The sequence below is a fragment of the Ictidomys tridecemlineatus genome, chromosome 2 (assembly GCF_052094955.1).
Source record: "Ictidomys tridecemlineatus isolate mIctTri1 chromosome 2, mIctTri1.hap1, whole genome shotgun sequence".
In the NCBI taxonomy this organism is placed as follows: Eukaryota; Metazoa; Chordata; class Mammalia; order Rodentia; family Sciuridae; genus Ictidomys; species Ictidomys tridecemlineatus.
The window spans coordinates 16,700,409-16,727,366 of record NC_135478.1 but is presented as its reverse complement, the minus strand read 5'-3'; the positions used below and the strand labels follow the sequence as shown (position 1 = coordinate 16,727,366).

Below are 26,958 nucleotides of genomic sequence, written 5' to 3'. Positions count from 1 at the left end.
CCTGAGAGTAAAGGGAGTGCCGGATAGCCTTGCAGCTCACCTCTTGCCTTCCCCTGCTCCCTAGAAATGGGTACAGCGTGAGATATCCAACTTCGAATACTTGATGCAACTCAACACCATTGCGGGGCGCACGTACAATGACCTGTCTCAGTACCCTGTGGTGAGGGCCCTACTCTGCACTCCCCCATCCCTCAGGTCCAATAGCCCTGAGTGTAGGCACCTGCCAGTGGGCTGAGCTCTGAGCTTGGTCTTGAGTAGGTATGCCTCTGACCAAGACCTGGCCCCTGTTCCCTGCCAGCCCTCACATTCTCTAGTCCTCTCCCCATCCCACTTGGCCACTGTTCTCCATGAAAGGAGTGTCTGTCATAGACAGTCTGCTCCCCTATAGTCCTCCAAGTGGTACCCCAGCCTGCTGTGCTCATCTTCCTGAGGGGCAATGGCAGGGCAGGATGGGCAGACAAACCATCAGGGCCCTCATGCAGCTCCTTTCCCGGGTGGGCGGCCAGTTCCCCTGGGTCTTACAGGACTATGTGTCCCCAACCCTGGACCTCAGCAACCCGGCCGTCTTCCGGGACCTGTCCAAACCCATCGGTGTGGTGAACCCCAAGCATGCCCAGCTCGTGAGGGAGAAGTGAGCATGTGGGCAGGGCAGGGCTCAGTGGGGTGGGAATGGGGAAGAGGAGAGTTTCTGATGAACACCCTCAACCTGTGGCCCCAGATATGAGAGCTTTGAGGACCCAGCTGGCACAATCGACAAGTTCCACTATGGCACCCACTACTCCAATGCAGCAGGCGTGATGCACTACCTCATCCGTGTGGAACCCTTCACCTCCCTGCACGTCCAGCTGCAGAGTGGCCGGTGCGCCAGGGCTGGTGGGGAGGCAGACAAAGGGAGGAGGCAGATCCTCTTGGCATCCTGGGCCTGCCTCTGTCCCCTTCTTCCCTGAGGCTATACCTCCTCTTTCCTTCCCCTCACCTCACCTCGGCCCATGCCCCTCTGCCAGCTTCGACTGCTCTGACCGGCAGTTCCACTCCGTGGCCGCAGCCTGGCAGGCACGCCTGGAGAGCCCTATGGATGTGAAGGAGCTCATCCCAGAGTTCTACTACTTTCCTGACTTCCTGGAAAATCAGAATGGTAGCACACAAGGCCCTGGCCCTGGGAGTGGGGTTCTGGGAATTGAGAACACAAGACTGGGATGGCCAAGGATGGTGAGGATGTGCAGGGATACAGCTGACCTGGTCTTCTGCCAGGCTTTGACCTGGGCTGTCTCCAGCTGACCAATGAGAAGGTGGGCGATGTGGTGCTGCCCCCATGGGCCAGCTCTCCTGAGGACTTCATCCAGCAGCACCGCCGGGCTCTGGTGAGGAGGTGACCACACATAGGCTGGTGGTGGCCAAGGTTGAGGGCCATGGTGGGATGTCAGCCGTCCCTGGACTGACTGTCCATTCCCCTCACCAGGAGTCAGAGTATGTGTCTGCCCACCTACATGAATGGATTGATCTCATCTTTGGCTACAAGCAGCGGGGGCCAGCTGCTGAGGAGGCCCTCAATGTCTTCTATTACTGCACCTATGAGGGTGGGTAGTAGGTTACACACAAGTTGGGGCCTCACAGTGACAGGGGAATGAAGAGGCAGATCCTCTTGGCGTCCTGGGCCTGTCTTTGTCCCCCTTCGTCCCTGAGGCTATACCTCCTCCCTCACTCCCCTCACCTCACCTTGGCCCATGCCCCTCTGATAGTTTCGACTGCTCAAAGTAGTCCTGATTGCTCTGTCTCCCTCCTAGGGGCTGTAGACCTGGACCACGTGGCAGATGAGCGGGAACGGAAAGCTCTAGAGGGTATTATCAGCAACTTTGGACAGACTCCCTGTCAGCTGCTAAAGGTGAGATCAGATTGGGGGTGGGGGGGACATGGTCAAGGATCCCATGCCATGGTATTAACCGGCCACTTGTCCACAGGAACCACACCCAGCCCGGCTTTCAGCTGAGGAAGCAGCTCATCGCCTTGCACGCCTGGACACTAACTCACCAAGCATCTTCCAGCACCTGGACCAGCTCAAGGCCTTCTTTGCAGAGGTGAGAAGAGGATAGGGTCCCAGCTTCCCATTGTGTGAAACAGGTTTAACTCCAGTCCTTACCAATCTCTTGGGGCAGATAGGAAAATTAAATTAATGATTTAATAGCACCTTAAAAAATGAACTGAATGTGGAAGGGACCTGGGGGTAGGTGAGCATGTGTTCTTCCTTGCACTCCCAGTCCCTTTTAGAATTATCTGAAAGCCTCAGGGAAGTCAGAACAGAGGGAATCTGGCCTTTGACAGCATCCTCCTATGTTGCTTCCAGACATAGGTCTGTTTTTTTTTCCATCACTGGTCTAGGGGGACATGGAGCAATGGGGTGGGAAGACCAAGGTAGAGACCAAGCTTGATGCTTTGAAATCATCTTCTGTGCCATCCCCACTTCTCACTTATGTTCTGAGATGCCTGCCTGCCTGCCTGCCAGTCCCTCATGCCTGTTTCTTGGAGGGATCTCTGCATCTATGACACCTAGCCTGTGATCCCTGGGACTGTGCGCAAGGGAGTAGGTTGTATAGTCAGCTGGCACTTGGCACCATCACCAGCCCTGTGTTATTCTTTTCTCTTTTTTCTTTTTTGGTGGTGCTGAGGATCAAACTCAGGTCCTCACATGTCTAGGCAAGCACTCTACCACTGAGCCACAGCCTCAACCCACATTTTTTTTTTTTTGGTGGTGCTGGGGATTGAATCCAGGGCCTTATGCATGTGAGGCAAGCACTCTACCAATTGAACTATATCCCCTGCACCTGCTCCTTTTTTCTTGGTACTGGTATTGGCATTTTACCACAGAGCTATATCCCCAGCCCTTTTTATTTATTTTCCACCAAATTTTTGTACTGAAGCATTACAGTTGTATGTGATGGTGGGATCTGTTTTACATATTAGTATATGCACACAATAAAACAATATAATTTGGCCAATATCACTTCCTAGCACTTTCTCCCTTCATCTTCTCCTTCCATCCCCAGCCCCTTTCCTCTATTCTACTGACCTCCTTTTGTTTTTCGTAAGATACCCTAACACCCCACAATCTTGCTTTTCCTTTTTCTTCTCTCTAGCTTGCACATATGAGAGAAAACATATAACCCTTGACTTTCTGAGTTTGGCTTATTTCACGTAATGTGATGGTTTCAAGTTCTATAATTTTCCTACAAATTACATAATTTCAGTTTTCTTTATGGCTGCATAAAACTTGATTGTGTATACATACCACAACTTCTTTATCCATTCATCTATTGATGGACACTTAGGCTGCTTCCACAGTTTGGCTACTGTGAATTGTGATGCTGTAAACATGGGTATGTGCATATATCACTGTAGTACGATGACTTTAAATCTTTAGGATAAATACCGAGGAATTGTATAACTGGATCATATGGTGTTTCCATTCCTAGTCTTTGGAGGAACTCCCATATTGATTTCCATAATGGTTGTAACTAATTTATAATCCCATGATCAGTGTAAAAGTATTCCTTTTTCTCCACATCTTCTCCAGCATTTATTATGGTTTATATAGTTTTTACTTTTTATTTTAAGACAGGGCTTACTAAGTTGCTGAGGCTGACCTTGAACTTGAGATCCTCCTGTCTCAGACTCCCTAGTTAATGGGATTACAGGTGTGCACCACTACACCTGGTTTCTTTTTTCCTTTTTTATTTTCTCTCATCCTGCATTTTTTCCTGTAGGTTGTCAGTGATGGCATTCCCCTGGTGCTAGCCCTGGTCCCCCACCGGCAGCCCCACTCCTTCATCACCCAGGGCTCCCCAGACCTGTTGGTAAGTGTTTGGGGCAGGGACAATGGTCAGGGCAGGGACAATGTTCGGGGCAGGGCCTCTCTGACTTTGCCTCCAAATCACCTCTGCCTTCTCCTACCTGCAGGTGACTGTGAGTGCCAATGGGCTGTTGGGCACCCACAACTGGTTGCCTTATGACCGAAACATAAACAACTACTTCAGCTTCAGCAAAGATCCCACCATGGGCAACCCCAAGTAGGACATAAGGCTGTGGGTGGAGGTGGGCTGTACTAATGCCCTGTACCCCGAGTCGTCGCCCCACCCAAGTAGGATGTAGACCAGCTGCAAAGGGGCAATCTGGCCCAAATCCCTGAGGCCTGGGCTCACCTACCCACCTCCTCATTGGGTTAGGACACAGAGACTGCTGAGTGGCCCGTGGGTGCCAGGCAGTGGAGTGAATGGGCAAGCACTGGCAGTGGCTCCTGATGGAAGACTGCTCTTCAGTGGTGGCTACTGGGATGGCAGCCTTCGAGTGACTGCACTACCCCGTGGCAAGCTGCTGAACCAGCTCAGCCGCCATCTTGGTATGAGTAGCCTAGGATCGGGGAGAATAAGAGAAGCAAGTGTGGGGTGGGTTCTGAGGCTGGCCAGGGAAAGTGTGACTACTCTACTCTGTTTTGCCAATGTTCTCCCATTCCCATGCAGATATAGTGACCTGCCTTGCACTGGACACTTGTGGCATCTACCTCATCTCAGGCTCCAGGGATACCACGTGCATGGTGTGGCGGCTCCTGCAGCAGGTAGGCACGTGGGCAGCCCTGTGGGACTCCTGTGGTCCAGACCTACACCCATCTGCTCTTTAGGGGAGTTCTAGTGAACTTTCTTCTACTACTTGAGCAAGTCAGGGTACCATGATCCTATAGCTGGCCTTGGATAAGACCTTCATTTTCCTGAGCCTCAGCCTTCTCATCCAAGGGCCAATCCTAAACCACCTGACTCCCCACAGGGTGGCCTTTCACCAAAGCCTGTGCAGGTCCTCTACGGGCATGAGGCTGCAGTGAGCTGTGTGGCCATCAGCACAGAACTTGACATGGCTGTGTCTGGATCTGAGGTATGTGTGTACATGTGCTCCAGGGAGGCACATCTCCTAGAGTCCAGAAACCTAAGCCTTGCACCCTAAGCTGCCTTTCTGCAGGATGGAACTGTGATCATCCATACCATTCGCCGGGGCCAGTTTGTGGCAGCACTACGACCTCCAGGTGCCACATTGCCTGGACCTGTTTCTCACCTGGCACTGGGGTCTGAAGGCCAGATTGTGGTACAGAGCTCAGCATGGGAACGTCCTGGTGCCCAGGTACAAAGAAGGGGAGCCCAGCAAAGATAGTGGTGCATTTGAGATAGTAGGTATCTGAGATGGTGGTTAGTTGCTGATATTCCCTGCTTCCTCTAGGTCACCTATTCATTGCACTTGTACTCAGTGAATGGAAGACTGCGAGCTTCACTGCCCCTGGCAGAGCAGCCTACAGCCCTGGCGGTGACAGAGGACTTTGTTTTGCTGGGCACAGCCCAATGTGCCCTACACATCCTCCACATGAACAAGTGAGCCCTACCATATGCAAATTCATGGCCCCCACTGAGATGGTCATTGGCAGATGGTTATAGGGGGTGCCCCCTGTAGACCCATGTATGGTACATGCCTGTGTGTGCATTTTTCTGTGTGCTACCTGTTCTCTCATTCCTTGTGGAAAGCTCTTTCTCTGGGCCTCCCTCAGCCACACAGTTGTGGGAGCTCCCTTTATGTATAAAGGTTTCAATTTAGCTATCCTTAAAATGAGGACACAGAGAGTATATGAAATGAGACATCCACTGGCTGGGTGTAAAACCCCCTTTGTGAATTCCTTTATATGCTTTCCCCCTCTCCAGACTGCTCCCTGCAGCGCCTCCCCTGCCCATGAAGGTGCCCATCCGCAGTATTGCTGTCACCAAAGAGCTCAGCCATGTGCTGGTGGGCCTGGAGGATGGCAAGCTGATCGTGGTGGGAGCAGGGCAGCCCTCTGAGGTGAGGATAGGGTTGAGGGGCGGGGCTCCAATGGGCGAGGAGCGGCTCACCCACCCTGCCTTTACTTGCACCAGGTGCGCAGCAGCCAGTTTGCACGGAGGCTGTGGCGGTCTTCTCGGCGTATTTCCCAGGTGTCCTCAGGAGAAACCGAGTACAATCCTGGCGAGGCACACTGAAACCCAGCTGCTACCCAGGACTCCGCCCTGTTGCCTGCCCAGGAGGCCCCCCTCTTGGCTCCGCCTAGGAATTGCAGCCCAGGGGAGGGAGCGGCGGGCTCCGCCGCTCAGGGACTGGCAGTGGGACTGGCTCTGGGAGACTCCGCCCTCACCCTCCCTTGCTGGCTGAGGGACAATGCGCGCAGCGCCGCCTTTGGCCCAGCAGCACTTTTGCACAGTCTGGGGCAGGGGCTGCGGCTCCTGACCCCCCTCACCTTCCCCCCGCCCCCCAAGAGCACAGGACCGCTCGTGGCCTTAATCCCCAAAGGCGGCCCTGCTCTTCCCTTCTCAGCAATAAACTTGGCTAGTTTTGTAGCTTTCGTCTCTGAGTGTGCGTGTGCCCCCGTGTCAGCGGGCTGTGGCTCAGGTCCCTGACAGCTATCTTCCGGCCCTACCCAGCCTGGCTCTCCCCTCCCTGTTCTGACATCCACTGACCTAGCCTCACTTTCCCCAGCCGGCCGTCCCTGTCCTTTGCGTCCACGGCACCCTCCTCCTCAGTTTGCCTTTGCATGCCATTCGCCAGCTCCAGCACTTCCTGTGCCCTCCGACTGGACTGTCTCCTTGGCCTGCTCTTACTGTAGTTGTCTCTACCCCTCAGGCCAGAGCTTGGCCTCTCTGGGTACTCTCCATTGTCTTTCTGCAGCCCAGGTGCGTGAATTCAGAACCTGTATGTGGGGTGGGGGACAGTTCCACTCAGGCCAGGAAGGTGGGGCTGTGTCTTAGGCAGTAGGAGGGACCCAGGATTGCTGGTCCCTTAACCTCCATCCTGAGGTGGGCCTGTGCTGGGCTGTGTGTGGTAGAATAGGTAGTGTGGGTATGGGGGTTTGTTACATTGTTTGTGAGTACCTTGTGGACTTTAAGAGGCTGGTGGGGAAGTGGGAGAGGTTCTAATCTGGAGGCCCAGGGTAGTTGGGAAGATGCCAAGCCTGTCTGTTGCTCTGCCATGTTCGCAGGCTCATCCACCAAAAAGGATTCTGAAAGGGGCCCCCATGTGGAAAATGGCAGAACCTTATGCAATGGATTGCTGACTTAGCCTTGTCACCCGCACAAGGCAGGGCAGACCCTCCAATTATGCAGCAGTGGATATTGCGAACTTGGAGGACCTTCCCCTAAGTCTCTTCAGACTTCCTCTAAACAAGATCTCTTCCACCATTGCCCTTCCAGAAGACCTTGGGGCTTTGTTCCCTAGATCTCAGGAAGTCGGTCCCAGCAGATTCAGCCTTTTAGGGTCCAGATGATTCCTGGGACTGAGTGGCCCTGTGCAGGTTTCAGGCTTTCTCTGGATTCCCTGATGAGAAAGGGCCACAGGGAAACTAGGCCCACACACCCTATGCTTCTGTTGAGTTCACCAAAGTATCTTTCCATCCAATCCCTGGTCAGGAAAGGGCTGGACAGTGATCCTTCAAGACAGAGTAGGCTGAACAATCACCACAGGAAGTTCTCCTGCCTTGGAACCTTAAGGTGTTAGGTTCCTGTGCCCATGCCAAGATGTCTAGGTGTGAGCCTCCTACTGGCCAGTACCTTCAGTCTTGATCTGGCTGAGATAGGGTCAGAGGGCATGTAACATTCCCCCTCCCCCATGGTGCTGGGGATGGGAAACCAGGGCCTTGTGCATGCTAAGCAATGCTCTACACTGAGCTATATCCTCAGCCCTAATATGTCTCCTTTATCTTCCCCTACCACCTCTGGGCTCAGACCAGAGATAGGGTGGTTTCTCATCTGTCCTTTTCTATCCTGGGCTGCACCCTTTGGCCCTCTAAAGCGAGCTCTGTCACCTCTACCCCATCTGACATAGAAAAAAATGGTCTAGTGCTCTAGTGAATCAGGATGGAGTGATCCAGAAGAGAGAGACAGGCTACTCCAAGGGCCTTTCTGATATCAAATCTAGGGATTTTCCCATATACCTGCACACAACCCTCAAGAGAAGCAGCCTTCCAGAGACCTGGCCTTGGTGCTGCCCACAACACTCCAACCCCAACAACACAGGTCCAGGGAGCACTGCCAACTGAAAAGAGCTATGCTTCACAACTCCAGGCATAGCAAAGGCATGGCCAATGTAGTAGGTAAGCATCCCTTGACCGAAGCTTAGGCACTGGGCAGGCTGGATGGTACCCTAGCTGGGTAGGTCACACAAGCACACCATTCCTTGTCTCCTATCTGTACTGGGTTGCGGGGATCACTGGCCTCTAGGCAGAAGAGAACACCACTATTTACTTCCCTTCCAGTTCCACTTTATTCTGCAATAATCTACAAGACCTGTTGTGCAGAGGCTCCTGTGGGGACCAACATGAATCCATATGCTCTTTCAGACCAGACTAGTTAAAGCAGACAGGATACAGTTTAGTCATGGTAGGGAGACAGAGGTAGAACAACTAGAGCCAGAAAAGAGATCAAGGAAGGACTCCAGAGTAGATTTGTGTCAGAACAGAAAGAGGAGGAGTGTGTAAACTTGAGAGAGCACTCTCAGGTGGCAAACAAAGGGAGGCTGAAGATGAGGGTGAAAAAAGGTCCTGTCAACTCAATGCCATACTATGAGTTTGGGCTCTATTTTATAATTTATATATACACACACACATATAAATATATATTTTTGGGGGTGGGTACCAGAGATTGAACTTGGCCACTCGACTACTGAACCACACTCCCAGCCCTATTTTGTATTTTATTTAGAGACAAGATCTCACTGAGTTGCTCAGCACCTTCCCTGTTGCTGAGGCTGGCTTTGAACTCAAGATTCTCTTGTCTCACTTCCCAAGTCGCTGGGATTACAGGCATGTACCACCATGCCAGGCTCTTAAAATGTATATATATTTTTAGTTGTCAATGTACCTTTATTTTATTTATTTATATGTGGTGCTGAGACTCAAACCCAGTGTCCCACACATGCTAGGCAAGAGCTCTGAGCTATGATCCCAGCCCTGGGCTCTACATTTTAAGGATTATTGTTTTCAGACCTTTTTGACATCAAGACCTAGATGAAGCTGCCCAGGAACCCTAGCCTTGGATCCTCGCCACTGACCCTATTTTTCCTTTCCTCCACAGATAAGACCCTGAGAGGTCAAGACAGTGAAAGACTATAGGTAGGAATTGGGGAAGCCTTGGTCCCTAATACCTCCTCCTTATTCCCCGCTGAGGCTCAAAGGGCATCAGGCAGCATCATCCCTATCTACTATGCCCTTCTGGCCACTGTGGTCCTCAGTCTGCTTGCCTAAGTGATCTTCAAGTGATAGATGGTTTGGGAACTGGCCTGTGGCATCCCCTTCTATCTTGGTGAAGGAGGGATCAGGTTGATAATCATCCCCTACTCCTCACAGCTGGCACTCATATAAGCAAAGACAGCAGCTGGCCAAAGGTCGAACTGCAGAGCTGGTGGGCTTCGACAGGGACCAGAGGCATGGCGATAACAGTATCTTCCTGGACTCTTCCAGTGGTCTGGAGTCCTGTGCCACCAATCAGGGTGAGCCCTTTCCTCACAGTCCTTTAGGCCTGTCTAATGCTGTTCCACCACCTGCCCATATGACCCTCATGACAGAACCACATCCTGACTTTGGCTGCCAGCTTTACCTTCATCTCCCTTAGCAGAGGAGGAAGAAGTGGAGCAGCTCCTGGAGGTGTGAAGCGAACCTGACAAGGGCTGGAAAGGCCTAGCAGGCTGAGGCTGTGGAGATCACAGCCCAGGGCCAAGTGCCAGCCTAGACTTTACTGAGGGACTGCGCTATCCAAGTAGGCAGCCGAGCTACCCTCAGGGTGCTAGAGGATGTGCTGGCTGCCATGGACCGTGAAGATGTGGCCCAGGTCCTGGGTCCCCCAGCTGAGGGCTGCTCTGTGCTCCCCACCACTTCATGCCTTCACCTTCATGGGCTACCTAATGTTGCTGGCTTCCATCTGCTCTGTTCGGGGGGGACAGAGCAACCATTCACTTCCCCTCACCCTACCTTTCAGGACAGGGACCGGGTTGTAGGGGAGCAGGCAGTGGGAAAGTGGTTGGTCCAGCCCTCTCAATCCCCATTCCGCCTTCCTTTTTGTAGCCTCAGCTGTTTTTTCTACTTTTGTATCCTTGATTAAAGACAACTTAGCTGGCTTTGGTTCCTTGGGCCTGTGAGATAGTTGAGTGGCTATGAGGGAGAGGCCCAGTAAAGAGCTGGGGCAGCCTCTAGAATTAAGAGGACCTTCTCTAAGCAGCAACTGGGAATGGTAGACAGGGAACTCCCATAAAAGATGCATGGACTGGAATCCACACCCGGCATCTGCCTTTACTGGTTGTGTCATGTTGAATCACCTATTTTATCTTGCTAATTCTGAGCTTCCTTAGCTGAAGGCACATCTAGTAGGTCCCCACAAACCCTAAGAGTTCCAAGTTGGCACTGAAGGACCCCGAGTTTATTTTCTTGATTTGTGCTGTAACCACCTGCAAGGGAAGGGTGAAGGTCTTCCTGACTAGACAGGAGGCAAAAGTCACAAGAGTCAGGCTGGTCCTAGGGATCTAGTTTTCAAGGATCTCAGGTCACCTCCAGAGAAGAAAAAGGCAGACAGGGCTCCATATAAGACCTGAACTCCATTCAAGAGATGGAGTTCCAAATAGGCTTCCATAGAAGCTCATGTGGCTTCTACACAAGTGGGCAGGCAGGCTCACACCTGAGGGGCAGTTCAGGACAGGCCTGCTCTCACATGCCCACCCTGCATGGAGGAGCAGGTAGATTGGTTATTGTACCACCTGGGTGGGAGATGGGGAAACTTTAGAAGACAAGCCTTGCCTAGAAAGAGACAATGGCTAACATCCTGGCATTCACCAAAATCAGAGGGCTTCAGATCAATCCAAACTCACTGAGAAGATTTGGGATCCAGATGTGGTCCAGTGGGACCCAAGATGGATCCTTTCCTCTTGCTGAACTGATATGGCTGGGACTGGCTGCTTTGTGAATACCAAATTAAGAGTGCTACTGCTTTTCCTCTTAAAGTTTACCAGGGCTACATAACACTCTGTCTTTCCCTTAAAAAAAAAAAAAAAAAAAGGAAGGGTAGCATGTTTTATAGTCACCTTCATTCTGAAGTGATGCCAGAGCAAAAACTGAAAAAAGATTCAGACCAGTGTGCTAGAGACATCACATCCTACTTTAGTATGGAGACAGTCACAAGACTGAGGAGGATTGGGTCAGGAATCACTAAAATTCTGCATTGAAGCAGAGTGCAATAGCCTCAGCAATTAAGCAAAATCCTATCTCAAAAAAAAAAAAAAAAAAAAAAGCTGGGGGATGCAGCTCAGTGATAAAGCACCCCTGTTTTCAATCCCCAGTAAAAAAACCCAAACAAACAAAAAACTGAGTCTCACGAACAAGTGCTAGATTAACTGGCATGTCTTATCCCAACCTAGGGATTTGAGCTAGAAGGAGCGTTGGGAAAGAGGGAAAAAAAATTTTTTTTAATCAAAAAAGAAGTAGGGGCTGGGGTTATGGCTCAGTGGTAGAGCGCTCACCTAGCATGTATGAGGCCCTGGGTTTGATCCTCAACACCACATATAAATAGAGGTATTCTGTGTGCAACTACAACTAATATATATATATATATATATATATATATATATATATATTTTTTTTTTTAAAGAGGTAAAACTTAAAATTCCTTTTCAAAGAGATTTCATCAACAGCTCCCTGGCCACCAGGAAAATCTGAAACCTGGAGAGCCTCAAGTCAAAACCATGAGTTTGACTTGGTTGTGAGTGGCAGTGCATATGGGTGCACCCTTGTAGTGTGAACCAACCCAAGAGAGAAATACTTCCTTTTTACATGTTGCAAGTACTTGAACTGATACATTCTTTGTGAGACTCAAACTAGAAAATGTTAAAAGAGGGTTGACAGTAAATTATGGTGCATCCATTTTACATAATCATGTGCTTTAAACATTTTGAAGACTGCAATATCATGGGAAAACTCTTTGAATGTACATGAGATGATTTAATCTAGAGATGATTTAAAGTCATCCTCTCAGGAGGATGTATGTGTGTTATATGTAAATACTATGGCGTTTTATTTAGGGTTCTTGAGCATCCACAGACTTTGGTACCCATGGTGTCCTGCAACCAACCCTCTACATATACTGAGGGACGACTATATTAAGGATTTTCTGTCCTTGTTTAGTAATTAGTGATTCCTTTAATACTAGAATTTAAAGAAGTTATTGATTCTTCCTGAGCCTTAGTTTCCTCACCAACAGTGCCAATTTCTGTGCCTCAGGTTGTAAAGATTGAATGAGCACAACCTGAGCTCCAAAGTTCTCAGCACAATACCTAGCAGGCAATGAGTACTTTAATTTCTGTTGGTTTCATCCACAATATGACAAGCCACAGTACTGTTGCAGTGAGCAGAATAAACATAATGAGGAACAGCCCCTTTGTAGAGATGAGCCCTCGTCTGGCTACAAGCTCTAGACCCTCCTCACTGCTCAGACAACTGGTCATCAAAAGAAAGGGGCTGCCATCAAGCCCTGTATCTGCTCCCCACAACCTGTGCACTGTACCCCTTCCAAGTACACCTCTGGTGTCTAAGCCCAATGTCAGAGGACAAAGTGGGAAGTCAGGGAACCCAAAGATCAGATGAGCATTCCATTGGGCTGGAAGAAATCATGTCTTCAGAGGGAAGAGGTCCAAGGCCTTTCTCCAACCAGGAAAAAGACATATTTACCTTTCTCTTGACTGACCCTCAATTGGAAAGAAGTCCAGCATCAGTGAGGCTTTAAGTCAGTTCCTCTACTCTGGAATGCCTAAACAAGTTGACCTGACACAGTTGCAGCGAGAAGTTCCAAAGCTCACATGTGTCAGTCATCAGGCAAATGTCTACTATAGTTTGTAGTGGGACTTACGAGAAACAAGGCTTGCAATAAAACCTGGCAGCAAGGATTAATCTTGGACTTCACATACCACTGGCTGCTACATCCCCTCTCTATTTCCAGTGACAGCACTCACTACACACAAACATGCTAGATTAACCTTTAGGGAACACACATGCCAAGTTCTTTAATTGATTTTATTTTTTACATAAAAAGTTCAGTAAAAATTGGATAAAGTAAAGTGATTTTTAAGCAGTAAATCAATCTTATCAACATAGCACAAGGCTAGCCAAAACCACAAGGCAGCCTGCTCTGGAATATTTACATGATAACAAATTAAACCTTGCAGGAGAACTTAAAACCGTCCTTACAAAGTCTTCCTGTGATCCTAGCACATAGAGGCTAAAAGCAAAACAAAAACCAAACAAAAACCAGGAAAGAACAAATTATTTTCAATATTTTCACATATACATTAAAATATAATACAGATCGTCAGGGGAAGGGTCGTGGGTGGGGATGCGCATGGGTCTGTGCGCTGACAGCACCGCCAAGGAGGAGACCCAGGTTTGAAAGTGGGGTCAGGTCTGGCCAGAGCCTTCCCTAAGCCATTGCCTCTGACAGCCTCTAACTACACCCCATTAGCTCACGACTAGGGGTCACTTGTAGATGGAGCTTGTTTTTGTAGCTTTCAGTTGACAGTTGCAGTTTGAATTCCTCAGGGTGATGTGTCACCAGTAGCTCAGCTCTGACAGTGGGGTGGGGCAAATAGGCCCACAGGATTTCCACTTCCCAGAGTCTGCCCTACCTGATCACCTATCCTCCCACCCTGGCCCCATAAGTCACTCTAATTCAGTGTCCTCTTTGGGTTTGTAAACAGCCCCAAACTTCTGCATGTACTTCTTAATGTACTCCTTGGTTTTGTGTTTCACATTCTCATTGCACTCCAGGTCCTCAGGGTTCTTACAGTACTTCAGCTCCTTATTCATAACGCCATGAGTCAGCTGTCCAGGGCATAGGAAGAGAGACCAAGCCACCATCAGAGTGGGAATGAGTTGAGGGGGTGGGTAACCCAGCCTGCTGCTTCCAGGCCTCTCTCACTGAGACTAGGAAGTCAACAAGGGTAGGTGGGGGCAGGCTGTGCTAGAGTCATCAGAGAGGAAAAGCTTAGTTTCACAAGTTTCTTAAAGAACTCTTGGTTTTAAGTAAAGCGCTCCCTTTCCTAAACCTTCCCTCCCATTTCTGTGTCCCTGGCATCTAGCAAGTAAAACCACACTTTCTATGATGAAGAGAAGCATCTTATATGGTACACAGTATGCCAAGAACACCCATAAACCAGAAGAAGGGGGAATACCTTGCGAGCTAGGTGTTTGAAATCCTCAGTTGTGGTGATTCTGCCCACTTTGCAGTCAGGTTTCCGGTAAGGGTTCAGGCACTGAACAATGAACTGAGACATCTGCAGGTATAGGAAAGGGAACACACTGTTCAACAGTACAGAAAGAACAGGGAGTTGTGCTGAGGTAATAAAAAAGTAATAAATACCCTATGCAGTGGTGCACATCTATATTCTCAGCAACTCAGGAGGTGAAGAAAGGAGGATACAAGTTTAAGGCCAGATTCTGCAATTTAGTTAAGACCCTGTCTCAAAACAAAAAATATAAAGGACTAGAGATATAACTCAGTAGTAAGTAAAGCACCTCTGGGTTCAATCAGAAGGAAGAAAAGAAGAGAGGGATAAAGGTGGATTAGAGAGAGGAGAGAAGACAGCACCCAATCCTTCCCTTTTCTTTTCTCAGGTTGTCTGATTTGGACAACAGAATACCAGTAAGCCAGTAAGATGTAAGAGAAAATTATCTTGGCTCAGCCCTGAGAGGGAAAGAGCTCCCTTGGATGAACTAAGAAAGGCTCACTAAGAACAGCAGCTGGAGGAACCCAGCAGCAGGGCTCTCACAGCAACCCTAGGTTTCAGCCAACAAACTGTGTCCTCAGCATAAAGCAACACAGGGAGTGCAGAGCCAAGCAGGCATTTCAGAGCTACTAGGCAGCTCTTGGACTCCAAGAACTAGAGGCACTTTGTCCTTGAAGGTTACTTAAAGTCTGTACATGTTATACTTCATCTGAATCATATTGCCTATGTGAAACAGGTAGAAACACAGCATGACCATTGGAGGAAGACAGCTGGCAGGACCCTTTTCATTCCATCACTTCCAGTGTCCTACCTGGGTCGTCTCTAATGGGTCGGTCCTAACCAGTGGTTCTGAAAGAAGACCCCAGGTCTTCTTGAGAATAACTTATGGTATAAGTTCACAGGAGACAAATGGAACAAATGGTCAGTGATAGCTACTTCATCAGGAAGTATCCTAAGCAGGGTTTACCCATCCCTGAAACTCAGCTTTCTGATGATCAAAGAACAGGGTTGGACCACAAGATAGGCACTAAATAAAGAACTGTTGATTGATTGAGCTAAAACACCACTGACAGTATGGAACTAAGTTCTATTTCTGGGGAAACCTTTAAACAAAGAGAGAGGTGACAGATACACAGAGAGTGTGTCTCTCTCATCATGGTGCCAGGCTGGCCTTGAACTTCTGGGCTTAGACAATACTCCTGCCTCAGCCTCCTGAATAGCTAGTACTACAAGTGTATACCACCTATGCCTAACTGAATAAGCCTTTTATTTTGCAATAATGGGGACTGAATCAGGGGCACTCTGCCATTAAGTGACATCCTCAGCCCTTTTGTTTAAATTTTGAGACAAGATGTTGCTAAGTTGCTGAGGCTGGCCTCAAAGATCCTTCTGCCTTAACCTCCCAAGTAGCTAGGATTACAGGTGTACCACAATGCTCAGCTAGATAAACCTTTTATTCAATTTTGTTTCTCTCCTGCGGTTGCCTGGCCTTGTACTATCCCCCCCTTCAGCCCACTCCTCAAATATAGTCAAGGATTTAAATACCCGTTACTTAACTATTGCCAATAGTTTCCACAGATACATAGCCACTATGAAGAGTCAGCATAATACCACCCACCCTCATTTCCAACATCACTCATTTGCCCTGTGCTACAGTCCTGGAAGAGATGTTGCTTTCTTTTGACTCTGTACATTCTTCTGCCTAAGGTTATAGTCCTTCTTGATCCATACAACCAATTCCACCCTCCCCTATTCAAGAGTCCTTCCTGAAATCCTGAACAGTGGCCTCTAATTCTGTCATGGCACACTCTTCACATAGCTGCTGTTACTTATTTGTAGGTCCTTTTCTCCACACACCATGATCCCCTCCATGAATAAAGACTGGAGTTTAGAAACTGGATTCCTAGAGGCAGGCGAGTTTAGTGTCCTGATGGCTAAGAACACTGCCAATAGCATAAAGAGGAGCTGCTTTTTCTCAATCTCTTGAAGAACAGGTAGCCACCAAATGAGAGATGAAAGAAAGAACACTGGAATTTGAGCCAGAAGACCCGAGTTCAAATCTTCCATCAAGAACTTGCCTGCTCTTGGGCTGGGGTTGTGGCTCAGTGGTAGAGCACTTCCCTAGCATGTGTGAGGCACTAGATTCCATCCTCAGCACATTTTAAAAATTAATTAATTAATTAAAGGTATTGGGGGTGGGGTGGGGGGAGCTGCCTTGGTGCCAAGGTGCTTGAGGTGGAGGTAATGGCCTTAAAAAAAAAAAAAGAAAGAAAAAAGAAAAAGAAAAAGAAAGAAAGAAAAGAAAGAACAAACTTGCCTGCTCTAGTACTTAAGAGCTCTTGTTATGGAGATAAAAAGTTGTAAAGGGCCATATCAATGAATAACTACACTGAATCACTGAAGGGAATACACAGTCAAGCAGCCTAACACTTATTAGAAATTTCCTTTGTCCAAGTAAAATGGGTAATGTGGTTTGCAGAGGAACTCTTATCAGGCCAATAAGAGATGATTGAAGAGTTCTTAAGGGAAAAAACACCACTTCAGCAAGACACAGTAGCTAATAAGCCTATGTGCTTGCCCATCTTGGGGGGCAAGGGAGATGTATATACTTAAGACAGAAAGGAAAGGACTGAGGCTTAAGCCTCATCTACCAAACCTTACCTCTTTTCTGAACACTTCTTTGCTCTTCTTAGCCAGCTCACTAGAAGTGTCTGCTTCTGCTGTCTTGGGCTTTTTCGACGTCTAGAAATAGAAAACACAACAGCGTTAACGTGAGATGTCAGTTTAATGATGCCCTATGGTCCCAGAACCCTCTTTTCTCTTCCCCCTTTTGGGTTACCTGACTCTTTGAATTAAGATTCATTTTAGAAGTCCTGTCTTAGGGGAATGGCCTGGAGTCCACTTGACTGCTATGTTTCAAATTTTGTCATCTGGCTCTAGAATCAACTTTCAATCCTCTACCCTAAGTCAAAGTAATCCTTGATGTACTTTATATTTCCGGTTGTTCCAGAATCACTCTCCTTGCAGAACATGCTGCACGGACTTCAGCTCTCCACATTGTCAAGTGAGTCCCAGTTTAAAGGAGCTTAACCTTTCTTGGCTCTGGTATTCTAGGGTTCCAGGACAAAGGCAAATACTCTGTACTGAAAACCCTTGGTACTCATCACTTTCCTCTGAAGGCAGAGTTGGCTGGACTATAAAAGACAATCTTAGCATGCAGGAGAGGATCCTTGGAGATTGGTACCTTTAGTTCAAGAATGGAAACACTAAAGCATCATTGTGATATTGGGGTGAGGGTGGAGCAATGGGAGATGAGAGTCATTCAACTCAATTAACAAAGGAATATATGTTATGACACAATATATTTTGGGCCAAGATGGCACGATGATAATAAACCCAGAAACACTCCCTTGCAGCACTGCTAGAGGATAGGCTGCCAAGTTCCCCCTAACCAGTTACTGCCAAGAGTTCGTGATGGGCTAGCAGCTTTGGCATTCAGAACATCTGCCACGCAGGCCATTTCCTCAAACCTTTCTCACCATTAGCCATTAAGCCCCTTCCCAATAAATGTGCTTTTCTGTGGAAAAGAATAAGAACATTCATTTTGCCTTTGAATACAAGTTACTTTGGAAGGATCCAACAGCTACAGCTGGTATTATAGGTACTTCATGCTTTTGTTAGGGAACCAGAGCAGAGAAACTTTTATTAGACTCCCCAACCAATACCCCATTAGCCTTTCTGTCTATTCCTGTCATTTCCATAAACAGTATGAAGAAGCTGCCCAATTCTCTCTGTTCTGGAGTGGTTCCCAAGCAAAGTGACACTCCCTTGGCTTTGGGCTGCTACAAATCAGCTTTCTCTGATTTGCTATATAAGTTTTACACATTTTCTGTTTTTTGACTTATTTTCTATGGTGATGGGATACTGGAGATGTTTAGGTTTGGGAGATAAGGTACAAACAACATACAGATACTATTTCTGTTTTCTGGAAATTAAAAACAACTCACTGGTAATTCTATTTTCAAATGTTTGCGATTTAAATTTTTTTTTTTCAATTGTAGAAAGTGTAGGTGTGTTCTACAATAAGACCTAAAGTACCAAGGCATCAAGAATTATTTGAAGCCAGGCATGGTGGCTCATGCCTGTAATTCCAGTAGCTTAGGAGGCTGAGATAGGAATTTCTCAAGTTCAAGGCCAGTCTCAGCAACTCAGTTAGGCCCTATGCAATTTGGTGAGACCCTGTCCCCAAAAATAAAGAGGGCTGGCGATGTGGCTCAGTTGGTTAGTGCCACTGGGTTCAATTTCAGGTTACCCCTACCTCCTAAAAAAGAATTATGTGAAAAAGACAAGGAAACTTAAAAATTTCACCTGCTATTCTACTATAGATCTCAGTCATGAGTAGCAACAGCAAGAAGTACAGAGAGGGCCTTTAGGTATAACAACTAGCTCAGAGTTCCTCATCCTAGGGAAAAGGCCAGAGGCTCAGGGAGGGTACTGTCTACACAGGAATGTCCTGCTTTCCCAATAGGATGTCTTCAGAAAGCTAGATAAATCCAATACAGATTTACTAGATTTCTAATTTAATCCCTGACTTGGTGAAATTGGGGTGAATTTTAAAAACAGTTATAGAATACTATCCACTGAGCTCTATCAGGAAAAGGCCCCTCTATTGGGCCTTTTGAATGCTAAACAATTACGATTGAGAAAGGAAAAGTTCATATGAAGGAAGTCTAAACTTCCATCATGGAAATCATGAACAACAACAACAAAAAAATCCTGAACCAAAATGAAGTTTTCCTGGGAGTACTGAAATTCATGAACCCCATTCTTCTTGGTCTGTCGTCTGTAAATGGCATGAGAAACAGTTTCAGAATACTTATAGGAGCCTAATGCCAAGCCCAGGAGCCGAGTTGGTGTCAGAGCTGAGGATAGCGCTAGTTACTGACATGGAAAACCTTGGGACTGCCCCAAGCATTTTTTTTAGCATTTCTAACAATAAAACTAAGTGGTATTATTCATCTCTCCAAAAGCCTATTGCCCATGAAAAAATCTTTTAGCACCAGAAAAGACATGAGACTGGACCAATGGTCCCTAACATGTAACAGAATAATTCACAGGTATCTGCCTGTATAGCAAGTTGCCTCACTGAGATTTAAGAAAACCACCACATAGCAGGGTGGGACTCTGATACATGGAAAAGCAAAGTGTTCCTATGACCTCAGCAGTAACTAATTTGCCTTTTCTCCATGTTGGCTCATTTGGGGCCACTAGTCAGTGTAACATTTTTTGTGGGAGCCTACAGAAGCAGTGGCCAGAAGGGAGCACACAGTGAAATGAGCACGCAAAAGGGTCTGGCAAAAAGCCAAAGCCTACTGCTTTTAGAAACTGATGCTGCTTCTTCATTTGGGTACATTTGGATTCCCTGAAAATCTGGTCTTAATCTTAAGTCTTTGTGACTTAGATGGCAATGGCCTTAAGCTTACTGGGTGGCTCTGGTGCCCGTGTGCACACTGTGTAATACAACAAATACAAACTCCATCCTTAATCACACACACAGACACAACTAGATCACAAAGTCCATGTGCCCTAAAACTGAGAAGTATGGCCTATTCTAGAAATGGGTCCCAACAAGAGAGAGAATATACTCAGCTAATGTTTCTCTCTCCCTGAATTAATTAAAATTTTTTTTAATTTGTTTTAATTAGTTACGTGACAGTTCAATTTTCCCTGAATTTAATTAAATACTTTTTGGAACATGAAACCTAAAGGATTACTTTATGAGGAATTATATCTTTTGGGACAGCACACATCCAGAAGGAGGAGCTGAGCCATTAGAAACACTACAGATACAATTCAACCTAAATTCTGAGACACAGAAATCTGAATGTATATTAATTAAAAGGTTAAGAAAGATGATACTTGGGCTGGGGATGTGGCTCAAGTGGTAGCGTGCTTGACTGGCATGCACGGGGCGCTGGGTTCGATCCTCAGCACCACATAAAAATAAAATAAAGATGTTGTGTCCACCGAAAACTAAAAAATAAATATTAAAAATTCTCTCTCTCTCTCTCTCTAAAAAAAAGATGATATTGAAAATATATTGCTTTGGAGTTGCATAGTAAACTAATTCTATTTCGCTAAGTGCTTCTAGATAAATTAAGGTGCAGCTGAAAACTTTGTTCAAAAAAAAAAGGTAGGGAGTGGTGAGACTGCTAGAATAGGAGCAAAAAATCTCTAAAATAAATTCTAACAATAGTATTTCCAAAGTCTGGATTACATATAGGCTCCCATTTGCTTCATTCAGAAGGAAGCAGAGTTTACAGAAACTCAGGAACTAAAGTTTTAAAAAAGACATTACTAGTAGCTGATATGGTGGAATATGTGGTGGAATGACTTGGGAGTTCTGAGGAAGGAGGATCACAAATTCAAGGCCAGCCTCAGCAACTTAGTGAGGCCTTGTCTCAAAATAAAAAATAAAAGAGCTGGGGATATGGCTCATTGGTTAAGCCCCAATCCTCAGTATCGCCAAAGAAAAGGAAAGGGGACCAAAAAAAAAAAAAAAAAAAAAAAGATGGGAGGTAGCTTAGCCTAGCTCAGTGGTAGTGCTTGCCTCAGCATGCATAAGAACCTGGTTTAATCCCCAGTAATAGCAGTGCACACATTACTAGGAACCAGCGGGCCTCCTACTGTGTATCTGGCCTAAGAGTATTGCAGACCTAGGATTTCTCTCTGGTTCCCCAACTGATGAACAGGTTATCCTGACTGAGCAACACAATCATAGAGATATGCACTCTGACTCTGACAATCCCCCCTCAAATGTGATTTCTTAGTTCTTCATGACTAGTAAGTGATTTCTATGAAATTATTTTGCAAACTGACCTGACTCTAAAAATGGGATCATCAACTGAAAGAACTCTTGGCCCTGATCCCACCCTCTGCAACTCCCTCAATCCAACACTCTACAATAATTATTTTACTATAACATAGAGAACACTAGTATACCTCATAACTGTTAATTTTAAGCCAGGAGATAGCTGTTCTCAATTGTGCAGTCAGCAATGATTAAGGTTTGAGGTTCTCAAAAAGAAGATTTGAACTCACCACAGGATGGATGATGGAAGAGAGTACAAGATGACCAGGAGTAGGGAACAATACTGGAGGAAAACAGAGAAGGAAGGCTCTCACAGATGCTTAGCCTCATTATCAAAAGCTTCTACCACCACCCAGTGTTCTTCAAAGGATTCTCTATCCACTGCATACCTTCCCTTGGTCATTCCATATGCTTCTATGTTTCCAATAAGCACTAATTTACTGTTGACCCAAACCTAGATTTGACAATCTATCAGCTTTTACTATTCTGAATCTCATAGGGAGCTCAAATTCTATACTGAACTTTTCTCCACCTCCTCCTATTCTTTCCTTCATTTCCTAGAATGAACAGTGGGTTGGTTGCTTCCCGCCCTGCCCTCCTCAACCAGAGGTGCTTAACCATGGAGCTACATCTCTATCTCTTTTTATTTTATATTCTGAGACAGAGTCTCACTAAGCTGCTTAGGGTCTTGATAAATTGTTGAGGTTGGCTTTGAACTTTCAATCCTTCTTCAGCCTTCCAAGCTGCTGTGATTACAGGCATGCACTGGGCAAACAGTCAGATCTTACTCATGCAAGCTAAAAATGAGGGTTGTGGGTATCCTTGCTTTTTTCTTACCCACTAGTTTGCTAAGTGCTGAATATTGCCTTCTCAAATGTCTTTGCCTGGTTCCCCAATATCTCTACTCTTGAGTTCCACACTTTGCCTGAACCATTATAAGACTCTTCAACCTGATCTTCCTGTCACTGACCCTGTTTTTCAAATGGGCTTGTTTCACACACAATCGACTGCTTCCCCCCCTAAAAGTATTCATTGGCTCCAAGTACCTATCTAATAATCACATTAGTAGGACAGTAAAACCTCAGAAAATTTAAATCTGACTTACTTTTCCATTTGTGGAGTGGGTGGTCCTAGTGATAGAACCTAGAGCCTCACACATGCTAGGCAAGCATTCTCCCACTGAATTATAACCTAAGCCTTGCTTGTTCACCACCCTATATACAAATAAACTCTCATCATGACAAATTATTTTCATTGTTTTCTATATATACTCTGTATTGTTCTGATTTTATGCCTTTGCAAAAACTGCTTTATGTATCTCAAATGCTCAAACCTATTAATTTAACAATAGATAAAACTGTGTTTTTTGTAACATCTCTGATGCATCTTCTTACACTATGATCACTATGTTCCTAAAACATTTTGTGTATACTGTGGCAATTACCCCACTGTATCCTTTTAGATCTATTTTTAGCTAAACTTCCTGAAAACCAGGATCCAGTTTTAATCTCTTTCAATCTGTAATACCTCACACGAGGTCTGTGAATTAATGAAAACTTACAAACTTACTCTGTACTTTCAAGGGGATTCTTAAGTGAAGGTCCTAAAGATGAAAAATATGGGACACAAATACCTTCCCCAAAGACATCTTTCTTCTGTTTACTGAAATGTTAGCTCAATGAATGCAATTGTGAAGTGTTAAGAAGGACAGATGCAAATAAGTTCTAGCTATCCAAGTCCAATTGGGACTGTGGAAGAGACTAAGGTTTAGAAAGAGACCCAAAGACCAATAGCCCAAACCTTTGCCTTGTGCTTCAGGGCAAGGTCAGGCAGAAGATCAAAGCTCATTTGTTTCTCTATCTGCTTTCTTTACCAAAGGGTTAACAATAAAGAATAGAAGACTTTGGTTTGGATTTTTTCATTAGAAACACAAGAAAAGGTAAAAATGACAAATCACAGATAAAAAGTCTAAGAAACTAAGATAGTTTTTTGCAATGTCCAGATAATTTTTTGCAAGAAGCACATTGACACTTAAGGAGTTTTAACCTTAGGTAACTTTCTGTACAGCCACTACCCCCACCAACACAAAACCATCCCTTACAGATCCTTTGTGTACTGCTAATAGTAACATATAATAGTGCAGCTATTTTGGAAAACTTAAAATTTCTTAAAAAGCTAAACATAACTTTATCCAATGACTCAGCAATTCTACTTCTAGGTATTTACCTAATAGAAGTGAAAATATGTGTTCAAAGAGTTGTGAAAATGTTCATTCATGTAACATTATTTATTAATTTATTTATTATTAACAGTCAAATAGCAGAAACAACACAAATTACACCAACTGATAAATGGATAAACAAAATGTTATACATATTTATAACAGAATAGTATTCACTCATAAAAGGAATGAAATCCTGATATATACTATACCAAAGATGAATCTTGAAAACATGCTAAATAAGTCAGTCATAAAAGACTACATACTGTATGATTTCATTTATATAAAATGCCACAAAAGGCAAATTTATCAAGAAAGAAAGTAATTAGTGGTTGGACTAAAGTGGGAACTAACCAAATGGATATGAGATCTTACTGGGAGGATTAAAATGTTCTAAAACCAAATTGTGGTAATGTTTGAATAATTTGTGATTTTATTAAAACTCATTGAATTATAAACCCAAAACAATTAGATTTGATGCAAAGTATATCATATCTCAATAAAGTTACTGGTTCCCCCTCCCCTTTTTCTTTACTTCTCTCAAAAGCCCTGCCATAGGGCTGGGGTTGGGGCTGAGGGGTAAAGTGCTTCCCTGGCACATGTCAGGCACTATATGTGAATAATATACATATAGAGATGATAGATAGACAGACAGACAGACAGATAGATAGAGATACAAACAAGAAAAGGGAAAATGATGGAGACTGGAGACAGTAAAAACAGTGGTTGCCAGGGACTGGGGATGGAACAGCAAGGAGGGAAAGCAGGACAGACAGAAAATAATTTTTAGGACCCTGAAACTACTCTGTATAACATTATACTGGTGAATACATGCCATTATACATTTATCAAAACCCACAGAATGTACAATACCAAAAGTGAATCCTAATATTAATTATAGTCTTTGGTGCTAATTATGTATAAGTACAGGTTCATCAAATTTAACAACTGTACTTCTCTGGTACTAGAAGTTGCTATGCATGTACAGTAGTAGGGGTATATGGGAACACCACAGTCTCTTTTCTTTCTTCCTTTGATCTACTTTCTGCTCAATTTGGCTGTGCCACAATAGAACTAAATATTAAGACTATTTTTTTAAAGAAGTAAGCTAAATAACTTTTTCAGACAAACAAAAACAGAAAATTCATCACCAGTAAATCAGAAATACTAGAACTATTAGAGGGAATTCTTCAGGCTAAAGGAAAATAATTCCAGATGGAAACACAATTGTACATGACACAAAAATAGCAATAGATATTTCTCATGAAGATTTAAAAATTTCTTTAACAGTTAATAGACTCTGTGTGTGGTACTGGGGATTTAACACAAGGTCTAATGCATGCTAACCTGTACTACAATTAAGGTACACCCCTAGCCTCATTAACAAACTTTAAAGCTGAAAACAGTAATATATTCTGGGGTTCATAACATAAAAAATAAAATTAAGTTTATACCATAAGTAATAAAAAAAAGTGGCATATGATACAACGGTAGGCTACAATGAGATAAATACACATATTGTAAATCTTAGGTCTCATAAAACCTTTGCATTCTTAAAACATTGAGGAACCCCAAAAAGCTTTTATTCATAAGAAATATCTATCAAGATTTTTTATATTATAAATTAAACTCAAACTGGGAATAAATAAAATTTCAAAAAAACATTAAAAACTTTTCATGTTAATATAAACATATGAAATACATTTTTTTATGAAAAAGTAACTACTTTCCAAAACTAAAGAAATTTGGCAAAAGTGGCACAGGCTTTACATTTGCAAAATCCCTTATGTTTCACTTAATAGAAGAAATGTGAATGTATGGGAATAACAAAGGCATACAATGTTTCGGGAAACAGTTTTTGACTCATGGCTCCTTGAAATGGTCTTGACAATCCTAGAGGTTCTACACCAAATTTTAAGAACCACAGCCTTAGAGCAACCACAAAAAAACTCAGTAAAACAAAGAGGTTTAGCTAATAAGCCAACAGAAAAGAGAAAAAAATAGAAACCTGGAAAATTTTAAACCCAAAAGAAACAAGGAAAAAAAGAGAACAAAAGATGAAAAATTTTAAAAACAAAGAGATTTTAAACCCAATCCTATCGATATTTAAGATGTGTCAACACATTAAACATACCCATCTACTCCCAACTTTCAAAATCTGACAAACCAAACTAATAGTATTTTGCTTTCTATTTTCTTAATAGCTTCATAAAAGTATCGACTTTAAGCCTAATTCTGGGCTTGACTTTGATTAATTTAGATATGTTGTAAATGAGAACATTTTTTCACAGAATGCTAATTACCACATCCATATTATTTTCCCATGGCTGTCACTGTAAATATTCTGTCACTTTAGTGCACTCAGCCTTTCTAGAATTTGTGAATTCATTTATTATCACTAACTCTAGGGCATGTTAGAAACTATATTCTTGCCTATAACATGTTACTTTTTGTATGTACGGATGAATAGTCAGATGCACACACAATGAATCAGTGAAGGAAATTAGACCCAGTCCCCATAAATAGGGCATTAAGCAGCTGGCCTGGTCTACTGTTTGTCTTCAGAAAATGACTGCTGAATGATATAGTTACACAGTGCTAATTGTGCTTCAATTCTGTTAACTTTCTAGGCTCTCCTCTTACCAAACAGGATACCATTTCATCAATCCTTCATTTTTTGCCTAGAAGTGTTAGAACAGTGCTTTCAAAACTTTTAGTTTTCACAATTCTGTTAAAACAAACAAAAAGACAAAACAACAACAACAAACAGCAAACAATGGTTAGCTGGGCACAGTGGCATACACCTGGAATCTCCAGCTACTTAGGAGGCTAAAATAGGAGGATTGCAAATCTGAGGCCAGCATAGGCAATTTAGCAAGATTGTTTTAAATTAAAATAAAAAAGGACTGGAGTAGATTGCTTGCCTCAAATGTGCAAGACCTGGGTTCAATCCCCAATAACACAAATAAATAAAGAATAAAATAAAAAAGTATTTTAACCCCCCAAATTAAGTTTCTACGGAAAATGCACAAGAAAAATATCAGATAATCTTTAGATCCTAGAACAAAACTCCCTGGGTCCATGCTAGGGCTGGCCAGATAGAAGTCTCAAAAGGAAAAGCTTCAAGAAGATAAACTCTTATTATTCAGAGCCTAATTTACACATTACCCTCTCAAGTTTTCTTCAATTTCCTTTTAATATTGCATCTTCCCCCTCTATAAATGTCTCTAGCCCTTAAGAGTCAAAATTGTAATTAACCACTAAACCATATAATAATATATACTTTCAATCTTACTGTTATGGTATAGATCCTAAATGTTCCCCAAACACCATGAGTTGAAGGTTTGGTCACCAGTTGATGATATTGTCAGGAGGTAGGGTCTAATTGGAAGAATTTAGGTCACTGGGGAGTATGCCCTGTAAGAGTATGCTGGGAACCAGCTGCTTCCTCTCTTTAGCTTCCTAGCCACCATGATATGAACAGCTTTGCTCTACCACGTGCTTTCCACCATGATATTATACCTTGCCACAGGCCCAAAACAATGGGGTTAAGTGATCA

At 44.5% G+C, this 26,958-nt stretch overlaps 2 protein-coding genes and 1 pseudogene across 5 annotated transcripts in view; 2 read left to right on the top strand and 1 right to left on the bottom strand.

Annotated features, from left to right (window-relative positions):
• The window catches only part of Nbeal2 (neurobeachin like 2), a 30,770-nt gene extending 24,375 nt beyond the window's left edge, over window positions 1-6,395 (top strand). For 2 of the 3 annotated variants that reach the window (XM_005332927.4, XM_021731443.3), the window contains 17 exons: window positions 65-160; window positions 507-631; window positions 719-859; window positions 1,005-1,135; window positions 1,252-1,361; window positions 1,460-1,577; window positions 1,785-1,882; window positions 1,959-2,075; window positions 3,759-3,848; window positions 3,952-4,061; window positions 4,218-4,390; window positions 4,512-4,606; window positions 4,813-4,917; window positions 5,002-5,160; window positions 5,257-5,405; window positions 5,730-5,865; window positions 5,940-6,395. In XM_005332927.4, the coding sequence (XP_005332984.2) occupies window positions 65-160; window positions 507-631; window positions 719-859; window positions 1,005-1,135; window positions 1,252-1,361; window positions 1,460-1,577; window positions 1,785-1,882; window positions 1,959-2,075; window positions 3,759-3,848; window positions 3,952-4,061; window positions 4,218-4,390; window positions 4,512-4,606; window positions 4,813-4,917; window positions 5,002-5,160; window positions 5,257-5,405; window positions 5,730-5,865; window positions 5,940-6,041 (2,055 nt within the window). In that variant the 3' untranslated portion in view covers window positions 6,042-6,395. Of the gene's footprint in view, window positions 1-64; window positions 161-506; window positions 632-718; window positions 860-1,004; window positions 1,136-1,251; window positions 1,370-1,459; window positions 1,578-1,784; window positions 1,883-1,958; window positions 2,076-3,758; window positions 3,849-3,951; window positions 4,062-4,217; window positions 4,391-4,511; window positions 4,607-4,812; window positions 4,918-5,001; window positions 5,161-5,256; window positions 5,406-5,729; window positions 5,866-5,939 lie in introns of those variants that run through there. The other variant, XM_078029140.1, reaches the window with a different exon arrangement.
• Window positions 6,396-9,374: 2,979 nt separating this feature from the next.
• Window positions 9,375-10,161, top strand: LOC101960989 (death domain-containing membrane protein NRADD-like; annotated as a pseudogene).
• A 2,924-nt stretch (window positions 10,162-13,085) lies between these two features.
• The window catches only part of Setd2 (SET domain containing 2, histone lysine methyltransferase), a 122,179-nt gene continuing 108,306 nt past the window's right edge, over window positions 13,086-26,958 (bottom strand). Inside the window, exons 19-21 of one of the 2 annotated variants that reach the window (XM_078029153.1) lie at window positions 16,969-17,049; window positions 14,254-14,355; window positions 13,086-13,903 (exon numbers count right to left, since the gene is read on the bottom strand). In XM_078029153.1, the coding sequence (XP_077885279.1) occupies window positions 13,742-13,903; window positions 14,254-14,355; window positions 16,969-17,049 (345 nt within the window). In that variant the 3' untranslated portion in view covers window positions 13,086-13,741. Of the gene's footprint in view, window positions 13,904-14,253; window positions 14,356-16,968; window positions 17,050-21,408; window positions 21,462-26,958 lie in introns of those variants that run through there. The other variant, XM_078029148.1, reaches the window with a different exon arrangement.